Source organism: Ziziphus jujuba, chromosome 10 (assembly GCF_031755915.1).
Source record: "Ziziphus jujuba cultivar Dongzao chromosome 10, ASM3175591v1".
NCBI lineage: Eukaryota > Viridiplantae > Streptophyta > Magnoliopsida > Rosales > Rhamnaceae > Ziziphus > Ziziphus jujuba.
Genome location: NC_083388.1, coordinates 6882355 through 6901787, shown reverse-complemented (window position 1 = coordinate 6901787; position 19433 = coordinate 6882355). Strand labels below are relative to the sequence as shown.

The 19433-nt window shown below is 33.3% G+C and overlaps 1 protein-coding gene across 4 annotated transcripts; it reads right to left on the bottom strand.

Moving 5' to 3' along the window:
• Positions 1-36: 36 nt before the first annotated feature.
• LOC125419915 (DDT domain-containing protein PTM) lies at positions 37-14459 on the bottom strand. 4 transcript variants are annotated; one of them, XM_060811861.1, is made up of 11 exons: positions 12371-14459; positions 11654-12268; positions 7991-9122; positions 7350-7638; positions 7126-7250; positions 4461-4921; positions 3943-3971; positions 2810-3424; positions 2386-2603; positions 1326-1655; positions 37-707 (listed from the first exon to the last, which is right to left on the bottom strand). In XM_060811861.1, exons 1-10 carry the CDS (start codon positions 14062-14064, stop codon positions 1635-1637), a joined length of 5199 nt encoding a protein of 1732 aa, XP_060667844.1. In that variant the 5' UTR covers positions 14065-14459; the 3' UTR covers positions 37-707; positions 1326-1634. The 4 variants fall into 4 exon arrangements, with proteins under 4 accessions (XP_060667844.1, XP_048322278.2, XP_060667845.1 ...); XM_048466321.2 differs by having other exon boundaries at positions 11654-12271; positions 12371-14458; XM_060811862.1 differs by having other exon boundaries at positions 1326-1649; positions 11654-12271; positions 12371-14458.
• Between the last annotated feature and the right edge of the window lie 4974 nt (positions 14460-19433).

Here is a 19433-nt window from a genome sequence, read left to right as displayed (position 1 = left end):
TGATGCTTATGATATTTTTAAAAAAACAAATACATGTTATATTGCAAAAGGAGAAGACAACTAGTCATTAATCAAAATGTCACATTCCTTCTACAAATTTTTGTAAGGGGTAAGGCTGCAAAGCAATGTACAATTGTTTTTTCTTTTTTTTTTTTTTTGGGGAACAACGAATTCTTATATACTTCTGTTCCTTTTTCTCAGATACATTCACAATGTCATTACAAAGTCCAAGAAAATGGACTGCCAGTCCCTCTCATGTCATCAAAAAATTCTGCAGCCTTTTTAACTTCAGAAGCTGTTATCATCCTCCCAAATATAACCTAAATCAAATTTCTATTTTCAGGGTATTAATTAGTTTTCCAATATAGTCAGCTAAAACAAGAATATTCAGTATTTCCATCTCTAATCCTAACATCTCTCATTAATCTAAATTTATCCTACTTTTGACCTACTTCTAATTCACCTTCAATTGCTGTTTCAATAAATTGTCAGTCAACCAAATGAGCTACAATGAAAATATACCACCCCTGCCTCCCAACATATAAGGACATCTTAGAGCTTCTAGAGGACTGAATCAGAGCAGCAATCTGTAACACCCGCAGGACGAACAAGGATTTAACGTCCAACCCTTGGTGGCCGCACCTTGCCTGGGGCATTCTTCACATTTCTGATCTTCTGTAGAACTTTCACAAAATCACCTAAAAAAGCTGCAGAAAAAATATTCGATATGAGATTCTTGCATGGACATGGTTCTTACTAATAACTAACAAATTTGTGATACAAAAAGCAAACTTGCTAACTGGAATATAACTCCCAAATCACCCAACCAAATAAAAGGGAAAAGAAGAATTTGATTTTGAGAAGTGCAAAAGGACACCTTTCGTGCTTATTAATAAGAAGGATGTCATGTTATGAATGCAACATTACTTCACTTAAATAGAAAGGCAGCATATAAAGTAGAATTCACTGAATGGAAATCGATGCTGCATCATTACTTAAACATGACACAGTGTTCACATACACAGAAAGATATCCAACTAGATTGGTAAACCATAAAGAGATGGTCATGATAAAACAAATTTTTAAGTAATTCAACATAAATCCAAAGAACAGATAGAACTAGATGTAGGAGATGGGGAACCGCTTTTCATTTCTTTAATTTTTGTTCTCCTTGGGGAAGGGGGAGAGTGAGGTTTGTTACCAACATGCTGATAATATAGTTTAACATCTATCAAAAGTATGCAATTTGTTATCATTCTCATGTATCTATGCCAATTCAGTAGCAAGAATTTAAAAGACTTCTATTTTAAAGGCATTGACCATACCACTGCTGATCTTAGGCAGGTTCATTTGCTCTTTCTGACAGTTCTCAATATGCGAATTCACTGCTGCAAGCTTCTGTCCTACTTCACAGGAAGGCACCTTTTGCCTGATAGTATATCCCTTCAGCAAAACCATAGGTCCTTAATTGTTTGAAAGTAATCTTGCAGTTGAAGATTCTGAAACCCATCTTTGCGACATTTATTCCTTAAATTACCAAATGAGAAACTCAACAATAAGCATCCCTCCATAGAAAATGAACTGAAACACAACCCTTACAAACTGAAGTATCCCTCTTCAAATGCCAAAAGAATTCAATTACATGCAATCTGCAACTGTAGGTGATTGATAAATAAATCATTAACAGACACTAACTAACAAAAACAAGTTTAATACACGCACATGAACTTGAAACTTGACATCACTAATGTTTCCAAGAAAAAAAAAATTTTCAGTCTTAGGCCTTGTTTGGTAGATAGGAATGGTGCAGTGAAGGAAAGGTGAGGGAAGGAAAATTGTAGGAATTAAAGAATAAAAACATTTTGGGGTTAGCAATATAAGTTAAACCATCATCAAACCCTTCTAAAATTTTAGTTATAATTAACAAATACTAATGGTTAAAATAGTAATTAGCAACTAAAATGTTAAAAAGTCCTTCCACTTTTCCCATCCATATCTAACAGGACGGAACATGGAAGGAAAAGATTTATTCTATCCTTCTATTTTTATATCTTCTACTGCATCCATCCTCACTCCTATTTTCCCTCATTCCTACCAAACAGAGAATTATACCTGGTTATCAAAAGAAAGACCCTATGTTTTTTATTAGTTTGTTTTCCTCAAAAACCAGGTTAGAGCCAGGGCACCTAAGATTTCAGCAACAATAACTTTGTAGAACCACAACAGTCAAAAATATAAAAATATATGAGCCGTGACAGCTTCTGGTTTTATCATATTTTTGCTATTGAGTATAATAGATACCAATTGCTGTCTTGAAAAATGATAATGATCAATACTTCTAAGTTGTTAAGAAGAATCATTTTGTATAAATCATTTCATCTATACCTCACTCATAGAAGGGACTGCATTAGATACTCCCTCGAAACAATCAACTGCAGTATTATTTTGTGCTTGTGCTTCAACCAACTGAGACACATCCGTCCTCACAGCTACCAAGTGGGGGCAGACAGGTGGGCCCTTTTCACGGCATGTGTGACACTTGAATCCAATTAATTTATCAATGTTCTCTGAATGAAGTCCAAAGGCATCTCCATGAAACCACTCTGCAAGATGAAAATGATGAGAAAGATATTATTAATAAAGTTATAAGCAGGAAAGGCATAAGATGGAAAGATGACAGTCAAAAGTAGAAATACAAAAAAGAAATTAAAAAAGAAAATTGTCTTCAATATTTTGCTGCTTCTGAATCATTTTCCAAAAAGTTAAAAAAATTACAATTAGCTGATGAACAAAAGCAAGAAGTAATTACCTCCGCAGATTTCACATGCAATGTAACTTAAAGTAGATGCATGTTCTGCTTCATTACAAAGCTGGCATTTGGGTTGATCTGGAATGATAGATGACTGCTCAGAAGGGACTAGAAAATTTTTTTCTCTGAAAAGCATAACTCGTTCATCATTTGGCTTTCTAGACAAGTAGAGGCCATTAAGCCAGTAACTGTAATAAACTTGTGTTCTCTTCTTCTGGCAAGAAGTACCTCTCTTTCGTTTTTTATCTGTTCCCTTTTTAGATTTGATCTGTTTCCCTTTCTTGCGCCCTCCATGCTTTTTCGTTTGCACTATTATGCATTTAGCTTTTCTCGCTGAACGGCGTAGAGGAACACTAGGTGCAACTTTTCTATTGTTTTTTGATCTCACCGGTCGCCCACCACCTGACACTTTTCTTTTGCTTTTCAAGCGCAACGACCTGCAGTCTTTTTTATTATTCTTGGACTTCTGCAATGATTTACCTCCTTTTTTATTAGTTTTCCCTCTTTTTGCATCAATCTTTACATGCTTCCCGCTCTGGCATCGATGGCATGTATATGTACAATCAGCAATGATGGCCCCAGCTGACTTCTTAACATGCCTTTTATGGAAAAATCCTGAAATTTCAAATAGCAACATTCAGATATAAACCAACCAGGAGTACATGCAAGTATTGACTTGTAGACAACCGTGTATGTATATATATTATTATCTTCTATCCTCAGTAACCATTACTTAGTAACAGAGTTTTGAAAACTGACAATGTCCCAAGAAATTGTTGTATATCTAGTTTGTTCACATTAGATTAGGGGACAAGCTAATTGTTCAAACAATATTCATCAGATGTTTAAGTTGGTCAATAATGAAAGATCCAGCATAAGCATTAAACAGCTACAGGTTCCGTCAAGGATACACGTACAGCATTTTAATGGCCGCTAGAATTATAGCAGGGGTTAAGACTTTGAGTTACATGCAAATTCCCAATCCAGCATAAAATATGAAAATTGAATTTAGTAATACAGAGTTCATTGACATATGCCAAAATCATATTATCATTACATTCAGTACTAGTTTCAAAACCACATAACATTAATTGGCACAAATAAAAAAGCCGTATCAAAAAGCAAGAACTCACCTTGGCAGTACTGACAACTAACAGCTTCCCTGTAATATTTTTTTCAAAAAAAAGCAAGAAAAACAAACAAGTCAATGAAACAAAAAATGAAAAATGAAGCGATAAGTTGTTTGACCGGGAAATAAATTCTTCAACTCTTACCAACAAGAGTAGCAAAATTAGAAAATCTCAGAATCGTGAGAAAAGTATAAACTAAAATATAATAATCAACAACAACAAAGCACAACAAAACAAAGCAAAAAAAAACAACCTAAAGCCCCATTCGCCTTCCTTCTTATCTCCCTTTCCACATTATTTTAATTGCATATTGCCTATGAGAGGGGCTTGCCAAATTGTGATTCAGATTTTTATTACTAGTTTGTTGTAGCATTTTATCCAGACAGAGACAACTTTATCTACGTTAACAAGTAAGAACTTACAAGCAGACAAAGAAAACTAAGACAAAATTGAAAAAGACAAGTAATTCATACTCAAACGGGCTAACAGCATAGAAATGAGTAAATTATTACTAATACTACCTGACTAGGACATCTTTGTTGCAGTGCCCACATTGATAATTCTCAGATCTTTCGGCTTTTGCAAACAAATACTCAAATCCCCTCTTTTCTTGAGGCCTCTTTATTACTCCACCAAACTCAATAATTTTCCTGGATTTCATATCAGTAGACTTGCGAGCAATTCTTTTCTCCTCAAAATTTTTCAACAGATGCAAAGGAACATAAGATTCATCCAGCCAATATCTCTTCCTTTCACTAGAGGATTCTTCAACTATGGAACCATGTTTTTTGACAATTTCAGGAATAACTCTTCTCTTGCCAAAATCAAGAAGATACTTGGCCACTTTCCCTTCGGTGCACTTCCTTCGGATGATAACTTTTTTGAAAAGCCTGATGGACTTCAGAGATTCCTTATCCAATGCAGAGAGAGGATGAGTGTTTTCGATGTCATCCCACCTAATGTTCAAATCAAGCTCTCTAACCTGAAAATAGGAAAGTATTTAAGCACCACAAATTTTAGTAACTAGCTAATCCAGAACATGAACTAAATTGAGAAGGACCAATTAAACGTAGAGCCTACATGATTATAAAAATAAATAAATAACAACAACTAAACTTACATAGTTGCATCAATATAAGCCAAACCATATAAAAACATAATTGATAAGATATAAATATAGGGCTCACTTCTTAACAGATTAAGCTAATACGAATAATGGTAACTTAACATGTATAAGAGCCTAGAGATGTTCCGGAGTTTGAAACCTGCCGCTATCATATTTATTGTTCTACATGTGTAAGGCCAAATATGAGTCCAAAATAGACCGGCTACATGTGAGAAGGATGTTAATACATATTGGACTCCCTTCTTTACAACTTCAGCTTTTAAAAATAGTGGTAATTCAACAAGAATTAAAAAGAAGAAAAAACACTAATAATGTACTCCCTCTATTTTTATTATTTAAAAATCATATAATGTATGCGAAGTTCTAGTTGCACTACCAAAAGAACTCTATACAGACCCCAAATTTTAAATTTCCTAAATTACCCTTTTTCCCACATTATTTTTCTCCGAGAAAGAAGACAAAGAAGAGGCATATGCCGCTTTGCCGAAGATGACGACTTTGACGATGAAAACGATGAACGGCAATTCCAGGTCGAGATTTTCTGATCAAACTCAGTTCACACTTTCAAAAAATAGTCAAGAGGCTTCTTGATCATTCCAAGAAAAAACAGCCCCAGTTCAGAAAAGCTTCTTAATCTCTCCTAATTTCTTTCTCCCTTTAATTCAAAACCAAGAAAACCAAGAAAATTTATTTTTCAAACAGAGAGAGTGAGAGAGAAAAAGACAGAGGGTCAGTGTTTTCCTTTTGAACAGGATGACTTTGGCTTTTTAAAGGTGCCTTTTTGCAGAGGGGAGAGGGAGAGAGAGAGGGGGGGTGTGGTGGGGGGTGGTGATAGAGAGTTTTAGAAAAATAACATTTTTGTTCTTGAAATTCTTGCGTATTTGCCTTGTGAATCGTCAGCTATCCTCCATTGACGATGATCGTTGGTCTTTTTTCTTGCAAACAAAAAACACTTGATGCCCAAAAAAAAACAAAAAAAAAAAAAGAACAAAACAAAAGAACTTAAAGAGGATGAAAAGTTACCCTAATTCAAAATGGGAAAAAGAAGAAGACAAGGGTAGTTTAGTAAAGGAATTACAAAAAGAACATCTCATAATATATATTTATACATTGTGTATAAATTCAATCAGTCCCTTACGAAGTCCAGATAGGAGATAACTTAAAATCCTATATATTATCTTCTTTCCCTTTTTGTCCTCTCTCTATCCCAACCAGATCTAGCTTGTCTCTCCTTTCCTTATTGTCTCCCCTCCCCTCTCTATCTCTCTCACGCCTCCCCTCTCTCAGTCTTCCTTTCTCCCCAGTCCTAGCCTCATGCCAACAACAATGTAAGTGTCCACTCCATTTCTTATTTTCGTGTCATTCTGTCTTCTCACTCCTACCCATAGAAGTCAAGTAGAGAAATTTGGGCATAGATCAAGATGAGTAGTTCATTGGTGTTTGGTTATATGAACAGGACAGGGAGTTGGGTTCTTGCACTCCATTATTTTCGGCTTACATTTTTCGTAGTTTAAAGGTTAATTTTTTTTCCTATCTACTATTTTCATGTTAATGTGGTTTTGAAGAGGGAGGTTGGAGGTAGAAAAGGGAGGGACAGAGGAAAAAGCTGTTACATAACATTTTTCATTTATACTTTTCCTTTCTTAATAAAATAGCTTTGCATCTAAATGGTGGATATTTAATCTTACAGCCCAGAGGAGGTGGTCCAGATAATGGCTCTATTGGGACATCTAAATAAGAGTCCTCTATTACATATATATATATATATAGAGAGAGAGAGAGAGAGAGAGACAGACAGACAGACAGACAGACAGACAGAGACAAAGAGACAGAGAGTGAGAAGCTAATTTTACCAGCCAAGTTTAAAGTTTAAATAACAAGAGCCAAGTTTGGGCACCACTAGGGTAAAATGAATATTTAAACTACAAAGGAAAAATATTTAAGAATCATAATTTGCCATATCCTTTAATAGAGGATGCCACCAAAGCAAGAAACAACTTACAAGGTTCATTAAAACAACTAAACCACAGCAAATGAAAGAAACAGGTATGAGACTATACCTGGAAAGCCAGCTGCTCTGCACTTCTTGATGTCTCAACAGCAGCTTGCCAGGCAACATATTTGCTTCTCTTCGCATATTCTGAATTCTCAGGATATGATATACCAGGAATCTTCACACACCCAGCTGCAGAATTTAAACTTCAAACAAATTCAGAATAATTGTTCAGTTGACTTAACTGTAAACACTACCACCCAAAAATATATACAAGAAAGAGAGTTGGACCTTGTCTGGCGGCCTTGGAAACCAAGGAGTGCGGCAAAGCCTTCCAACTGAAAATATGACGAGAAAGCCTACCACCCCTCCACCAAAACATTCCCAATCCACTGGTACCATTTGAAGCAGGATTAGACTCATTTTCTGAACACCTAGGCCTTTTTCTGCCAATCATGTGCTTTGAGGCTGCACGTGCAGAACTAGTCACAATATGAGAGGCTGAACCCACAGAAACAGCAGAATCCACATGCTTCAACCAGTCAGCTGAGAGTGCAAGACGACTCAGATTTGACTCTAACTGTGTAGTGCACATAACATAAATAATTAGCCCAAAATAGTATTAAAGATTAATTTTGAATTAACTAATGAATATTGATTATAACATAGGCAAAATTTGACAAAAACTTACAGCCCCTTAAAATGAAATCAATGAGCTATTTTTATACATAAATATAAGTGAATTTCGATGCACCATAAAAATGTATTTATATATAACGCTACCCTATGGCTTCTAGGTGATCCTATTTAAAATATTTCACAGACACCATATGAATAAATCGTGAATGACAAGCCCAATTATACTAGATTTCGTCATAGCAGACAACATTCATTCAGTACTGGATAGGTAAAAAGGAAAAACTGTCCCTTACAGTGAGCAACAAATGTTTAACAGACATCAGATCAGATGCCTCGAGAGCACTTTTATGCAAGAGCTTGCTGTGTTGTGGATTCAACCATGGACCCAACAGAAGTCCATGCAGACGTTTTTCAATGGATAAAGTATGACATAAGACATCAGTAAGATGATCTTTACTGTTCTTTTTCAATTGATGATCAACCATGTCACTGTTAGAAGCTTCTCGAATAGGCCCCACATTCATGAGAAACAAGCAGTCCCTGTCATCACAGGGAGCTCTGCATGAAAAACACCAACCACATTTTTCTTTCTCAACATCCACATATAGGTCCTGAATAGTTGACCAGTAAAACTTGGAAGTCTTTTTCAATATGGCCTTTGTCTGGTGTAATATTACTTCCTCTTCTGACATCATTAAGGGCTCCTTGATCTTTTCAGATGATTTATCCATTAGCTCCTCTCCTACTGATGAAGCAATTTGACCAAAACTATAATAGTTCATGTAACTAATAACATTCTGCACATGTGATGTATCCCCTTTTTTGGTAGGTAGAGTAATTAAGGGGATTTCCGGATCAACAGATTCTACAATGGTTACCCTTCTTATGTCAGAGGTACTAGATGTCAAAGAACAGTCTCCAACAAGCGGAATATTTCCTGGAATGTCAGACTGATTTAGAAATTTAGTAGATCCACTTGAATCACACCCAGTGCCTGACCCAATTTTTGTCTGTGCGCTTCCTACTGATCCTTCAGAAGCTACATGCATTGCAGCCACAGAATCTAACAAGTTCACCGACTTTGAAGCGTCTGATCCATGAAACCCAACATCAGAGTCCACAACCATTTTTCTTTCCACATCAGTCCCATTCTTAACGGCATATGTCTCTGTCAATGCCAATGAAACAGGCGGATTTGAAAGAACTCGAATTTGCTCCTTCATTCGCATTTCTAAAGACATACTAAGGTAAAGACTGTCATTATTACAACAAGTTCCGTTTAAGCTTACATTATCCCAGTGCTTGCAGATAGCCAATAAAATATCACCATAGAAAAAATCAGAAGACTTTAGCACTTCAACAACCATATTCAGATCATCTCTGTGGTAGTAACTAAACGATGATTCAGTGTCATAAGAATCAGACCTGTAAGTTCAACAGCCATACAAAACTAAAGCTGGTATATAAAGTGTGAACACTGAATAGGTGTAAATTTTCATAAAGTGAAAAGAATCAACAGAGTATTTGCTCAGACAGACCAAAAAAAAAAAGTTTACATAGCTATGAGAAGAAACAATGAAGTAGAACAAATTTATGACAGCATTGGAACTAGTAATTGAATATTATATAAAGTAGGCTCTCCAACAGTGTCCATGTTCATTTAGTAAAAATTCTTAGAAATTATTGGTACAAGTTTAAAAGTTAAAGAAAGCAGAAAGAAATTTCATGGATGATTTATTTTCAATTCAAACAATCAAATAGCTCGCTATCAGAAAATATTATCAGAACATACATATTCAGTTATAAACACTTTCAGTTAAAGATTCTCAACTACAACTGTTTGAAAATAATTTAAGACCTATGATGAAGGGATGAATTTTGTGGTGCCCATTGGGTATAAGCAGAATATTTCAAAAGTTCTATAAACAACTAGAAAGAGTTTTCAAAAGGTAACCTTGCTAGATAATTCATGTGACACACTGGAAAGTCTCTGGAGACTTAATTTTGCCACTTACTAAGGAGAAGATGGATCTATCCATGGCTAGAGGATTGCCATAAGCTTGATCAAATCAAGTAATCGCATTCCCTATTGCCAGCCAGCTATAGACAATTTTTCTTTGCTTCTTTTGTTGTAAGGGATTATCAAATCGTGATGGTCTCTATGTAAGAGATGCTTAGATAATGGAGAGGGTATGATGAAGATTCAAGAGTTCTAACACGACACTAATTTACGGGTCATCAGAGAGAGAGAGAAATAGATCATTCCGGATGTTAAATGCCCAAAGCAGCACTAAAACACCAATTATTAATCTCTCCTTTTTTCTTTTTTTTTTTTGGGGGTAATGTAGAGTATTTATTGTCTTAGACCCCTATTTGTTCAGTTTTAGGTTAGAAGAAGTCTTAAAGATTGTATTGCTTGAAATTTTTCTAAAAGTCTTCAAGGTATTTCTGGTTGGACAAATCCCTACATTTAGACTCCGTTTGCGGAAAGTATTCTAGACGGATAGAATCGCTTACTTACCAACAACAAAAAAGCATTATGCCTTTTATCTAGACATGACTTTTCCATTTTGCATTTACTACTGCATTAAAACTGCCAGGTGTTGAGATACACTTTATCCAACTCATAAATAATCAACAACAAACAAATGTTTTAAACCAAGTGGTTGGGATAAGATTTATAAGCGTACAAGACAAAATAGATTACAACAGAGGGACAAGCCTAACATCTTGACATATTTCAGAATGTTAGTTTCCTTCTGACTTTTAATTAAATTTTCTATTGTTTGTTAAAAGCTTCACATACATTTTTGGATCTGTTTCTCATAAATTATAAACCCTTATAATCGTATGTTTCATTCTTTAAGTACCACTGTGTCCCAATCTTGCTAACTCCTATTTATGGTAGTTTCATTTACTACAAGTATTTATGTTTCAATCTTGCTAACTCTTGTTTATGGTAGTTTCATCAACTATGACAGGGGCCATTATTTTGCTTCAACCTATTTGGCAATTTCCATGTGGGTGGGAAGAATAAGTTTAGTGTGCGTTTCATTGTGCTTAACATACCCTATTGGTCCAGTCTCCGATCAGCTTAAGCTTTTAGGGCACTCAGCTGCTAAATATGGTATAAGACATAGTTGGCTGAAATGGTCTATGTTCAAATCTTGTAAACCCATTCTAATTCAACCTAGTGTTCAATGTATATGGCCCACATCTGGCGTATTGAAGCATGTATCGTGTATTAGAAACTTCATATATATTATTAGGTCTCTTGCCTGTTTAGATGAAACTTCTTAAATAGTTGATGACTTAATTAGATTGTAGCTTCTCAATACTTTACTACGTAGATTTTTTCTGCCCAATCATAAATTAACTTTCTGAAAATACGTTTGGTTTGCATTTTGAAACAGCCATCAGTCCTAGTTTCTATCTTATCTTAAGCTTAAAATCACTAAATCCAAAAGCACAAGGTGGGAAAAAAAAAAAAAAAAAAATTGGTAGTAGCCAATACATCCAAATTTAAGATCTTGTTCATCATTTTCATTTATTTATTTTTAATGTTTCTCCCAGAAAACCAGGAGATATCATCAATTTTTTTTAAAGATATTCAAGTTTAGGCCAAACAATAATAAATCACACAAAGATTGAAATGACTAATGGACAAGCCGGAACTGAAAAAAGAAATGTTGGAAAACTATGCTTCCTATCAACACCAACCAATTGAGGCTTTGTTGAGCTGAGTACACCGTATGCTGAATCTTCAAATAACTAGGGCACAATTTATAAGAAAACTTTACCCCTCATATTAGATTTTGAGAACAAGTTAAGTAACTTTCCTAAAGAGTTCAAGTTTTCTTCTCTAAGAAGGATTAAGAAACACAATTTAATAATTCCAAATTCATAATGAAAATCACATTATATTGAACTAGTAAACATGGAAAGGAAAAACTTACACCAAAAGGTAATCGCAGCTGTAAAAATATACACGACCATGAGGATCAGTTCCTAACAAATCTGCTCCTCGAAGTGACTTCCGTGGTTTCATCCGAGACTTATGTCTGTCAATCGCACACTCAGGGCAAAACCAGTCACCCTCTGGCAAGAGATCATTGGCTACTCCAACACATTTTGAATGATATGCTGCAGGACAGCCATCGCAACATATTAAGCTTCCGTCCATCTTACATAGGCAGCATTCATCGCTATTCCAATCAGTAGAATCATCAACAACATCATCATTCAAACAAAAGCCACTAGATGCATCCACTGAAGTCCTCCTTTTCTTGCAAACCTCAAAGTTTATATTCCTTTCAAAAACCATCTCAGGCTCTGCTGCTGCTAAAGATCTTCGATTTAGCTCTGACCTTATGGCTTCCACTTCAATCAAGTCATCACATAAAACCCGGAGTATCTCAACCTTTACAGGTGGAGGTTGTTGGTAGTAGTCAGCACTAAATAACTTAAAGTGACTGAGATCAAAACCAGGTTTCAGTCCAGTGCTATGAATTAGTAAGTACTCAACCATAAAAATGGGCCATGTGATCAAGTCCAGCAAATCCCAGTTAAGACTTCTACATTAAAATTTAACACAATGTTAAAGAAAAAATTGTGCAAATAACCAAATTGATAAACCACAGATTTAAAAAGGAAAAGGACTACACAAGGTGTACCTTAGGCAATCAGAAGCAGATTGAGATCCTTCATTTGAAAGATACTCCAAATGCTTTCTCAAAGTTTGCAGTATAGAAACATGAACATTATCAAACAATAAATTAGCAGACTTGAATTGCACTGCTGCCACAAAATCCTCCAACTCAAAAGGACTCAAAAATAATAAAGTGCTGAATGATCTAAGGCAGGCATAAATAGAAAAAATATCAAGTACGGGAATATCATCTAAATTTAAATTTTGTGAAGAAGGGGGTAGCTGGAGTTTTGGTGGAACAAGAATGGGCTTTTCAGATTCTTTGCAACGGATTGGTTTTTCCTCTGTTATTTCACTAACTCCTGGAGAAGATGATGTATCATCAACAGTACACAATGCCACTGAAACATGATTTTGAGCGGATCCTCTACGAGTACTTCTCCTTAAAACCGTTTCTGTGGTGGACTTTATGTTATCTGATAGTTTTCTTCTCTTTCTGCGGTTACTTCTTTGATTGCATGGACTTACTGAATTGCCTAGGTGGCCATGAACCATTTGGGTAACAGCTCCAGAGAGATCATCCTTCAACTGAACTTCCACAAGACCACAATCCTCAGAATGGTTGGTATCCATGGCAAAAGCATTAGCTTTCACATCTCCACCAGAACCACCATTATCATTACTAAGTTGATCGGCAAACCCTGAATGTGCATATTTGACTGTGGTCTCAGAGGAGGATACAACACCCTTCCCCATAAAACTTTCAACAACATCCAAATGAACTTCTTTCAAAGTCTCATTTGAACCAACATCTTCTATTAATCTCTCTCCAACATCTCCACCACTCTCTTTCAGGCTTTCCTCGACTGTCTCAGAAGATGTAACAACCATGAACTGTCCCGCACCGTCATCCTCTGAATCCTTACATTCGTCAACCTCCAAATTCAAATCAAAACTGCATCCCCTCCTACGGCTTTCCTTGGCTGATGGACCAAAACCACCCACATTCAAATTTTCATCTAAGTCCCCATTCACATCCAAGTTCAGATCAATACAATCTCTTTTCTTTAAATTTTCTTCAGCATTAACATGAACATCACAAGCATCATTCAGGTTCAAGTTAAACCCAGCATTTAAATCAATTCCACCTTTCAAATTGTCAATCCTATTCAGATTGTAAATGCCATTAGCTGACACACCATCTTTCAAATCCTCCCTTTCTACTAGGGTTTCTTCAGACCTATCACCAGAATTAGCATTTTCATTCAAATGGCCATTAACCTCCACATTTTCTCTCAATTTCCCTCCATTCCCAATTCCCATATCTAGGTTTGACTCAGACCCATCATGGGAATTATCATTCTTATTCAAATCACCATCAAACCCACAACGCTTTCCAAGGATTTCTTTACTAGCCACACCATCAATCATAAAAGCCTCACCGGCATTACCTGACTCACCTGGTATTTCGTGCCTTTTCTCCACACGCCGCCGCTTCTTGGGCTTCCGACCGAGCCGACTGGGCCTCACCTCATCCCCAACCAGCTGGACCTTCCCTTCGATGAGAAACGAGACCTCAGCGCAGTCCAACTCCTCGGAACCTCCATCGTCATAGACGACCTCGAAGATCCCAGATGAAGGGTCATAAGATTTCACAATTCCCGAGAAAACCCCATGGCCTTCGAACTCTTTCTTCACCTTCCTACCCACAAACTCCATTCCAATAAAAAAACCTTCGTGATCTGCACCCAAAAACCCCAGCTGGACAACAACAACAAGAACAACAAACGAACAAACAAACAAACAAACCTCTGCAACTCTTTCCCTCTAGAATTGCCCTCTGGGGCGTTGTAAGAGAGAGAGAGAGAGCCGAAGAAGAAAATCTAATTAAAAAAAAAAAGAAAATAATAAATTTTTGAGACTCTCTCTCTCCCAAGAAATGCTTTTAGCGTGCAGAGAGAGAAAGAGAGAGAGAGGAGAGAGAAAGACAGTGATTGGCGTGAGAAAGCGAGTTAGGAAGGAAGGAAAGAAGAAAATGGGTTTGGGTTTCTTTTTCTTTCTCTCTCTGCGAAGTGGGTCGTTTACCTTTGAAGCCAAAAAAAAAAAAAAAGAAAAAGAAAAAACCTTCCTTTGACTCTTCAGAGAGAGAGAGAGAGAGAGAGGAAAAAAGAAAAAAAGAAAAGGGTTTGTAGACAGAGAACACTCTCTCTCTCTCTCTCTCTCTCTCTCTATCTGTCCCGCAGGGCTTTAGAAGTTGAAATATCTGACTCTCTCTTTCTCTCTCTAGAATTTTGCAGTTAAACTATTGGAAAAAGTGCAAAGTAAAAAATAATAATAGTAATAAATAAATATTTAAAAATAAATAAATAAAGAAGGGAATTTTATTGGTCTGGCTCTCTTGGACCCGTGAAACAAAATAAGGAAGAAGGAAATTACTTTATTTTTCTTTAATTTACTTATCTAAGTTTGAATTCTGTATTGAATTTGTATAATTCATTGTTTTGGTATCTGTGTTTAATTTTTTTAATTAATTATAAGGTTATTTATTTTTATATTGAAATGGAATAATTTATTTGTAAAAAGATAATTACTTTATCACAAGCTGTCATTGTACAATAATTAATTATAAAGTTTGATATTGACTTTTTCTATAAATGTTTTCCTCATTAGTTTTTTATTTATTTTTAATGTATATTTTTTATTTTATATATATATATATATATTCTGAATAAGCCCCTCACAGAAAAAAAATATTATATACATATATTTTTTCCCCCTCTTTTGCTACTAACACAATCTACATATTAGATTATATATATACTAAATGGTTAAGATATTAAGCATTTTGTTTACTTTCAGAGCCCCAAAAAAATAAAAAAAAAATTGCATTTTGTTTACTTGAAATAAATGATATTAAGCATATTCAGTTGAAGGCGCCAATCATTAGAAAAGTAACCTTGGACTTTGGAGGCATACTGACTGCTCTACTGACCAAAAGATTACTAACATTCTAGGTTCTAGCACCTACCATGTCCTAATAGTATACCCTAGACCAATTTAAGTTATTTATTCCTCATTTAGTTTTTATATTACTTGTAACAGAATTTGTATGTTACTATGTATGTAATGAAATTTTCCTTCAAAAATTATGTACAATGAAATATTCATTTATCATAAATGTATCAATATAAGACTAGAAAATATAACCATTCACCAGCCAAAAAAAAAAAAAAAAATCTAATATATTTTAAAAAGACTTTAAAAGTATATATGTATTCAAAGTGAGATTTTAATAAAATTTATACAAGTTTAAGGATATTTAATTTATATTCTAATATAATTTTTATAAATTTATTAAAGTTTTAAAATGTTTAATTAAAATTTTGTAAAATTATATAAAAATTTAAAAGTTGTTAAAAATTTATTGATTTTGAAAGATTTTAAAATTTATAAATTTTAATAAATTTAGTGGGATTTTAAAAGAAAAAATATGAGTAAAATAATGGTTCTTATATTCATCTTCTATATCAAGGATTTCACTAAATATTTTCAGGATTCCTACAAAATCTGCACAGAATTTATAGAATTGTACGATGATCAATAAATTCCTTTAAAATATACAACTCTTTTTAAATATATTAAATTTTAAATTGAATATATCTATTTTAAATATAATTATTATATATATTTTCTATACAAAAAATTAAATAAATAAATCATTATATATGTTATTTTGTTTATTTATTTTTTAAAATTAAAAATAAATGAGCTCAATTATTTAAAGTTATGGAATTAAATAGATTAATCTAACAAGTGTAATGTAACACGTAGTCCAATGAATTTAGATGATTGAGGTCACTTATTATTAATGGCATCTCTATTTGAGTTGATATATATATATATATATATATATATAGAGGTCACTTATTATTAAACTTTTAAGTTAATGACATCTCTATTTGAGTTTATATATATATATATATATATAGGAAAATGTGCCACCAACCAATGGTACAAATCCTATTTTAAGAATATATAATCTGCCACCAACCAATGGTACAAATCCTATTTTAAGAATATATAACAAAAATTATTGTGAAAAAATAATAATTTAATATATGTGGTCAATTTTACTTAGGAAAGCATATCCTTCTTGTATTATCACAACTTAAAACATGGTGCATTGCTATTTTTTTTTTTTAAACCATAATATGGTGTATTACTAGTAATTAGCAATAAAAATTAAAATACTGCATTATGTAGTTTTTTAAAATCAAATTCCAACAAAAGTATAAAATCAAACACTATGAAGTACATAATCCATATTTAAAAACATTGAAAAGAAAGAAGAAAAAACTGAATTTCTTTACTACCCTATATATATATATATATATTAATTTGTGAAACAGTCTCTTTTTATGAAAATAGAGACACAAGCATGGAGGTGAATAGATAATGTTGAGGGCCAATGGTGAAAAGTGAACTACATATTTGCTCTTTACAACCTTCACAAAAAGAGGATATAATATAACAAGACAACTTTGTCAACATGGATCAGAATAGGGGACACAAAAGTGTAACACATCAGAGGATCAACATATGCACAACCAGATGCCAAGCAGTCCATTAGAGCACAAAATTGGTCAATATACAACACAGACACAGACACACACATATAAAAACCTAATGGAAAGAAAAATTTAATCTGGAAACAACTTCATATTAAAAGTAAAGAAATAATGTCACAAAGAAACTGTTGTTGTTTTCTTTATTCAGCAAGAAGGGATAAGGATGCAGCAGGATTCTAGGTCATCATAAGTTGGTTTGGATTGGTTTTTAAACCAGCTACCTTTGCAAGATAAAAGGGTTAACACTAAAACATAAATTCCATTCTATTCAAAGAGAAAAACCAAATAGAGGAACTTTTATCTGAAAATAGTATTACAACACATGCTATGATTATGTATTTAAAACATTTAATGCCATATATTTTTTAAAAAATAAATAAATAATATATACCCACCGGCCACTGTTCTATACATACCATACAATAAATATGCCACATTAATGATTTTTTTTTTTTTTTTTTTGAAGCATCTATGGTATGTTAAGTCACCAGCAGTAGTAAAATAACATTTTTATAATTTGATGGTGAGAGCTGATAGCAATGACTTAACCACTTATCTAATGGCGAATTGCATGCATGGAAGATATGAGAGCAAAGACATATATATATATATATATATAACCAGATTATATAATGTAAAAATCAGAAAATAATAATTAGTTTAGTAGAAGCACTTTCATGCATGCTCTAAATTATCCATGTAATTACATGTCCCTGATGATAGACTTTTCCTAATTAATTATATAATTTAAAGAAACACATATAGTCCTTAAAAAAAGAGCAATAATACTAAGGAGATCCTTTGTTTTTTTTGCATGTTCTCGAATCAAACTTGTTTTCATAAGGTCACCTCATCGACCAGTATAATTACTCAATCCCTACATCTTAGGTCAAGAATAATTAATCATGCATGATAATCAAGAGTTAATCACCTGACATGTGAAATTACGTTAAAAAGTTTTAGACTTAGTTCATATATTGGCCACTAATCATGACCACCCATTTTCTTCATACATTGGTCATTAATCATGACGACTACTGTCCTCGAATATGGATTTTTTTTTTATCATTTGTAACATTTTTTTTTTTATATTTTGATTTCATAATTTTATGATGTTTTAAATATAAATTTAAATGACATATCAATGGAGTCAAACTTACTTAATTTATAGAATATTATTTGCTAAGATCGTTTCTTTATATTCGGATTATGTTATCGCATTATTATTAGTATTCATTTTTGCTATTAATACGTCAATCATAGCTGCAAAAATAGAAAAACAAGGCTGTTGTGTCATTATGTAAAATGTTTTTATGAAAGTGAAAAAAAAAAAAAAACAAAGCATAGCAAAATGAACAAATGCCCAAGAGAATAGATTCCCACCTTCAAATATTTTATTATTTTAATTTTGATGAAAATTGGTAGTTCCACCAACAACTGAAATAATAAAATATTTTAATATATATTATATATTTTTTATTTTTTTAAAAAGGATTTTCAAATAAGTTAAAATTTCATTTAGATCCCTTTAATTTTGTTTTAATTACAAATAAATTCATACTTATGCAAAATCATATTCAAAATCTATTGATTAATTTTTTAATTGATTTTTACAGTTAAAAATCATAAATATAATTATCACAAAACTAAAAAAGTCCAAATAAAATTAACCCTTTCAAATAATTTGACCAGATAACCAGAAAAAGCTTTTTTCTACGGTTTCAAGTCCAATCCATTATTTTATCCAAAAAAAGAAAAAATAAGGAAAGCCACAATCTATTTTTTCACTTCCTACTTTTGATTTTGTTTTTCTTTTTTTTTAATTAAAAAAAAAAAAGCATTAAGAAATCTTTTTATTTATTAGTTTATTTCTGAAGAGGAAAAACTTTATTAAGAATCAGAAGAATAAAAATCATCCACAATGAGAGAAAGTTACCAATCTGGACCTTCCATTCATAATCATGTAGAGTACATATCAAGCAAATGTGTGAGCTACTTGATTCGCATCCCTACTAGAAAAGCTAAACTTCAAAGGGCCTAAACTTTGTAAGAAATCATTTTATTAGTCATGCCATTAAGCAGCACAGCAAACATTGCAAATAAATATTTAACAATATTGAATATAGCAAACACACAATTCATCAAGAACCTTTATCTCCATGGTTGAAGTCCTGCAGAGTTGACAAATACCATCCTTCTTTACCTTTCCTTACCCAGGTTCAATCTATACAAAAACAAAAAAAAAAAAAAAAATGAAAAAAAAAAAAAAAAACTTTTATCTTCCTGGCCATTGACACCCATTTTTTTGGGGATCATGTTACTTTGCGTACTCAGGACTCTCATAAGACTCGGAAGACGTAACCTTTCAATTACAGTTTATAAAATCTTTAGAAAACCAATTAAAAAAAAAAGAAAAAAGAAAATGTAAGACATTGAAAACCAATACTATCCAATAAAATT

Excerpts from the sequence above, each read along its gene's own strand:
- LOC125419915 (XM_048466321.2), bottom strand. The coding sequence starts at position 14,064 with ATGGAGTTTGTGGGTAGGAAGGTGAAGAAAGAGTTCGAAGGCCATGGG. Across the intron at positions 7,639-7,990 it reads TTAAACATTTGTTGCTCACT|TTAGAGTCAAATCTGAGTCG; the intron begins GTAAGGGACAGT and ends TGCACTACACAG. Across the intron at positions 7,251-7,349 it reads TTCCAAGGCCGCCAGACAAG|CTGGGTGTGTGAAGATTCCT; the intron begins GTCCAACTCTCT and ends TAAATTCTGCAG.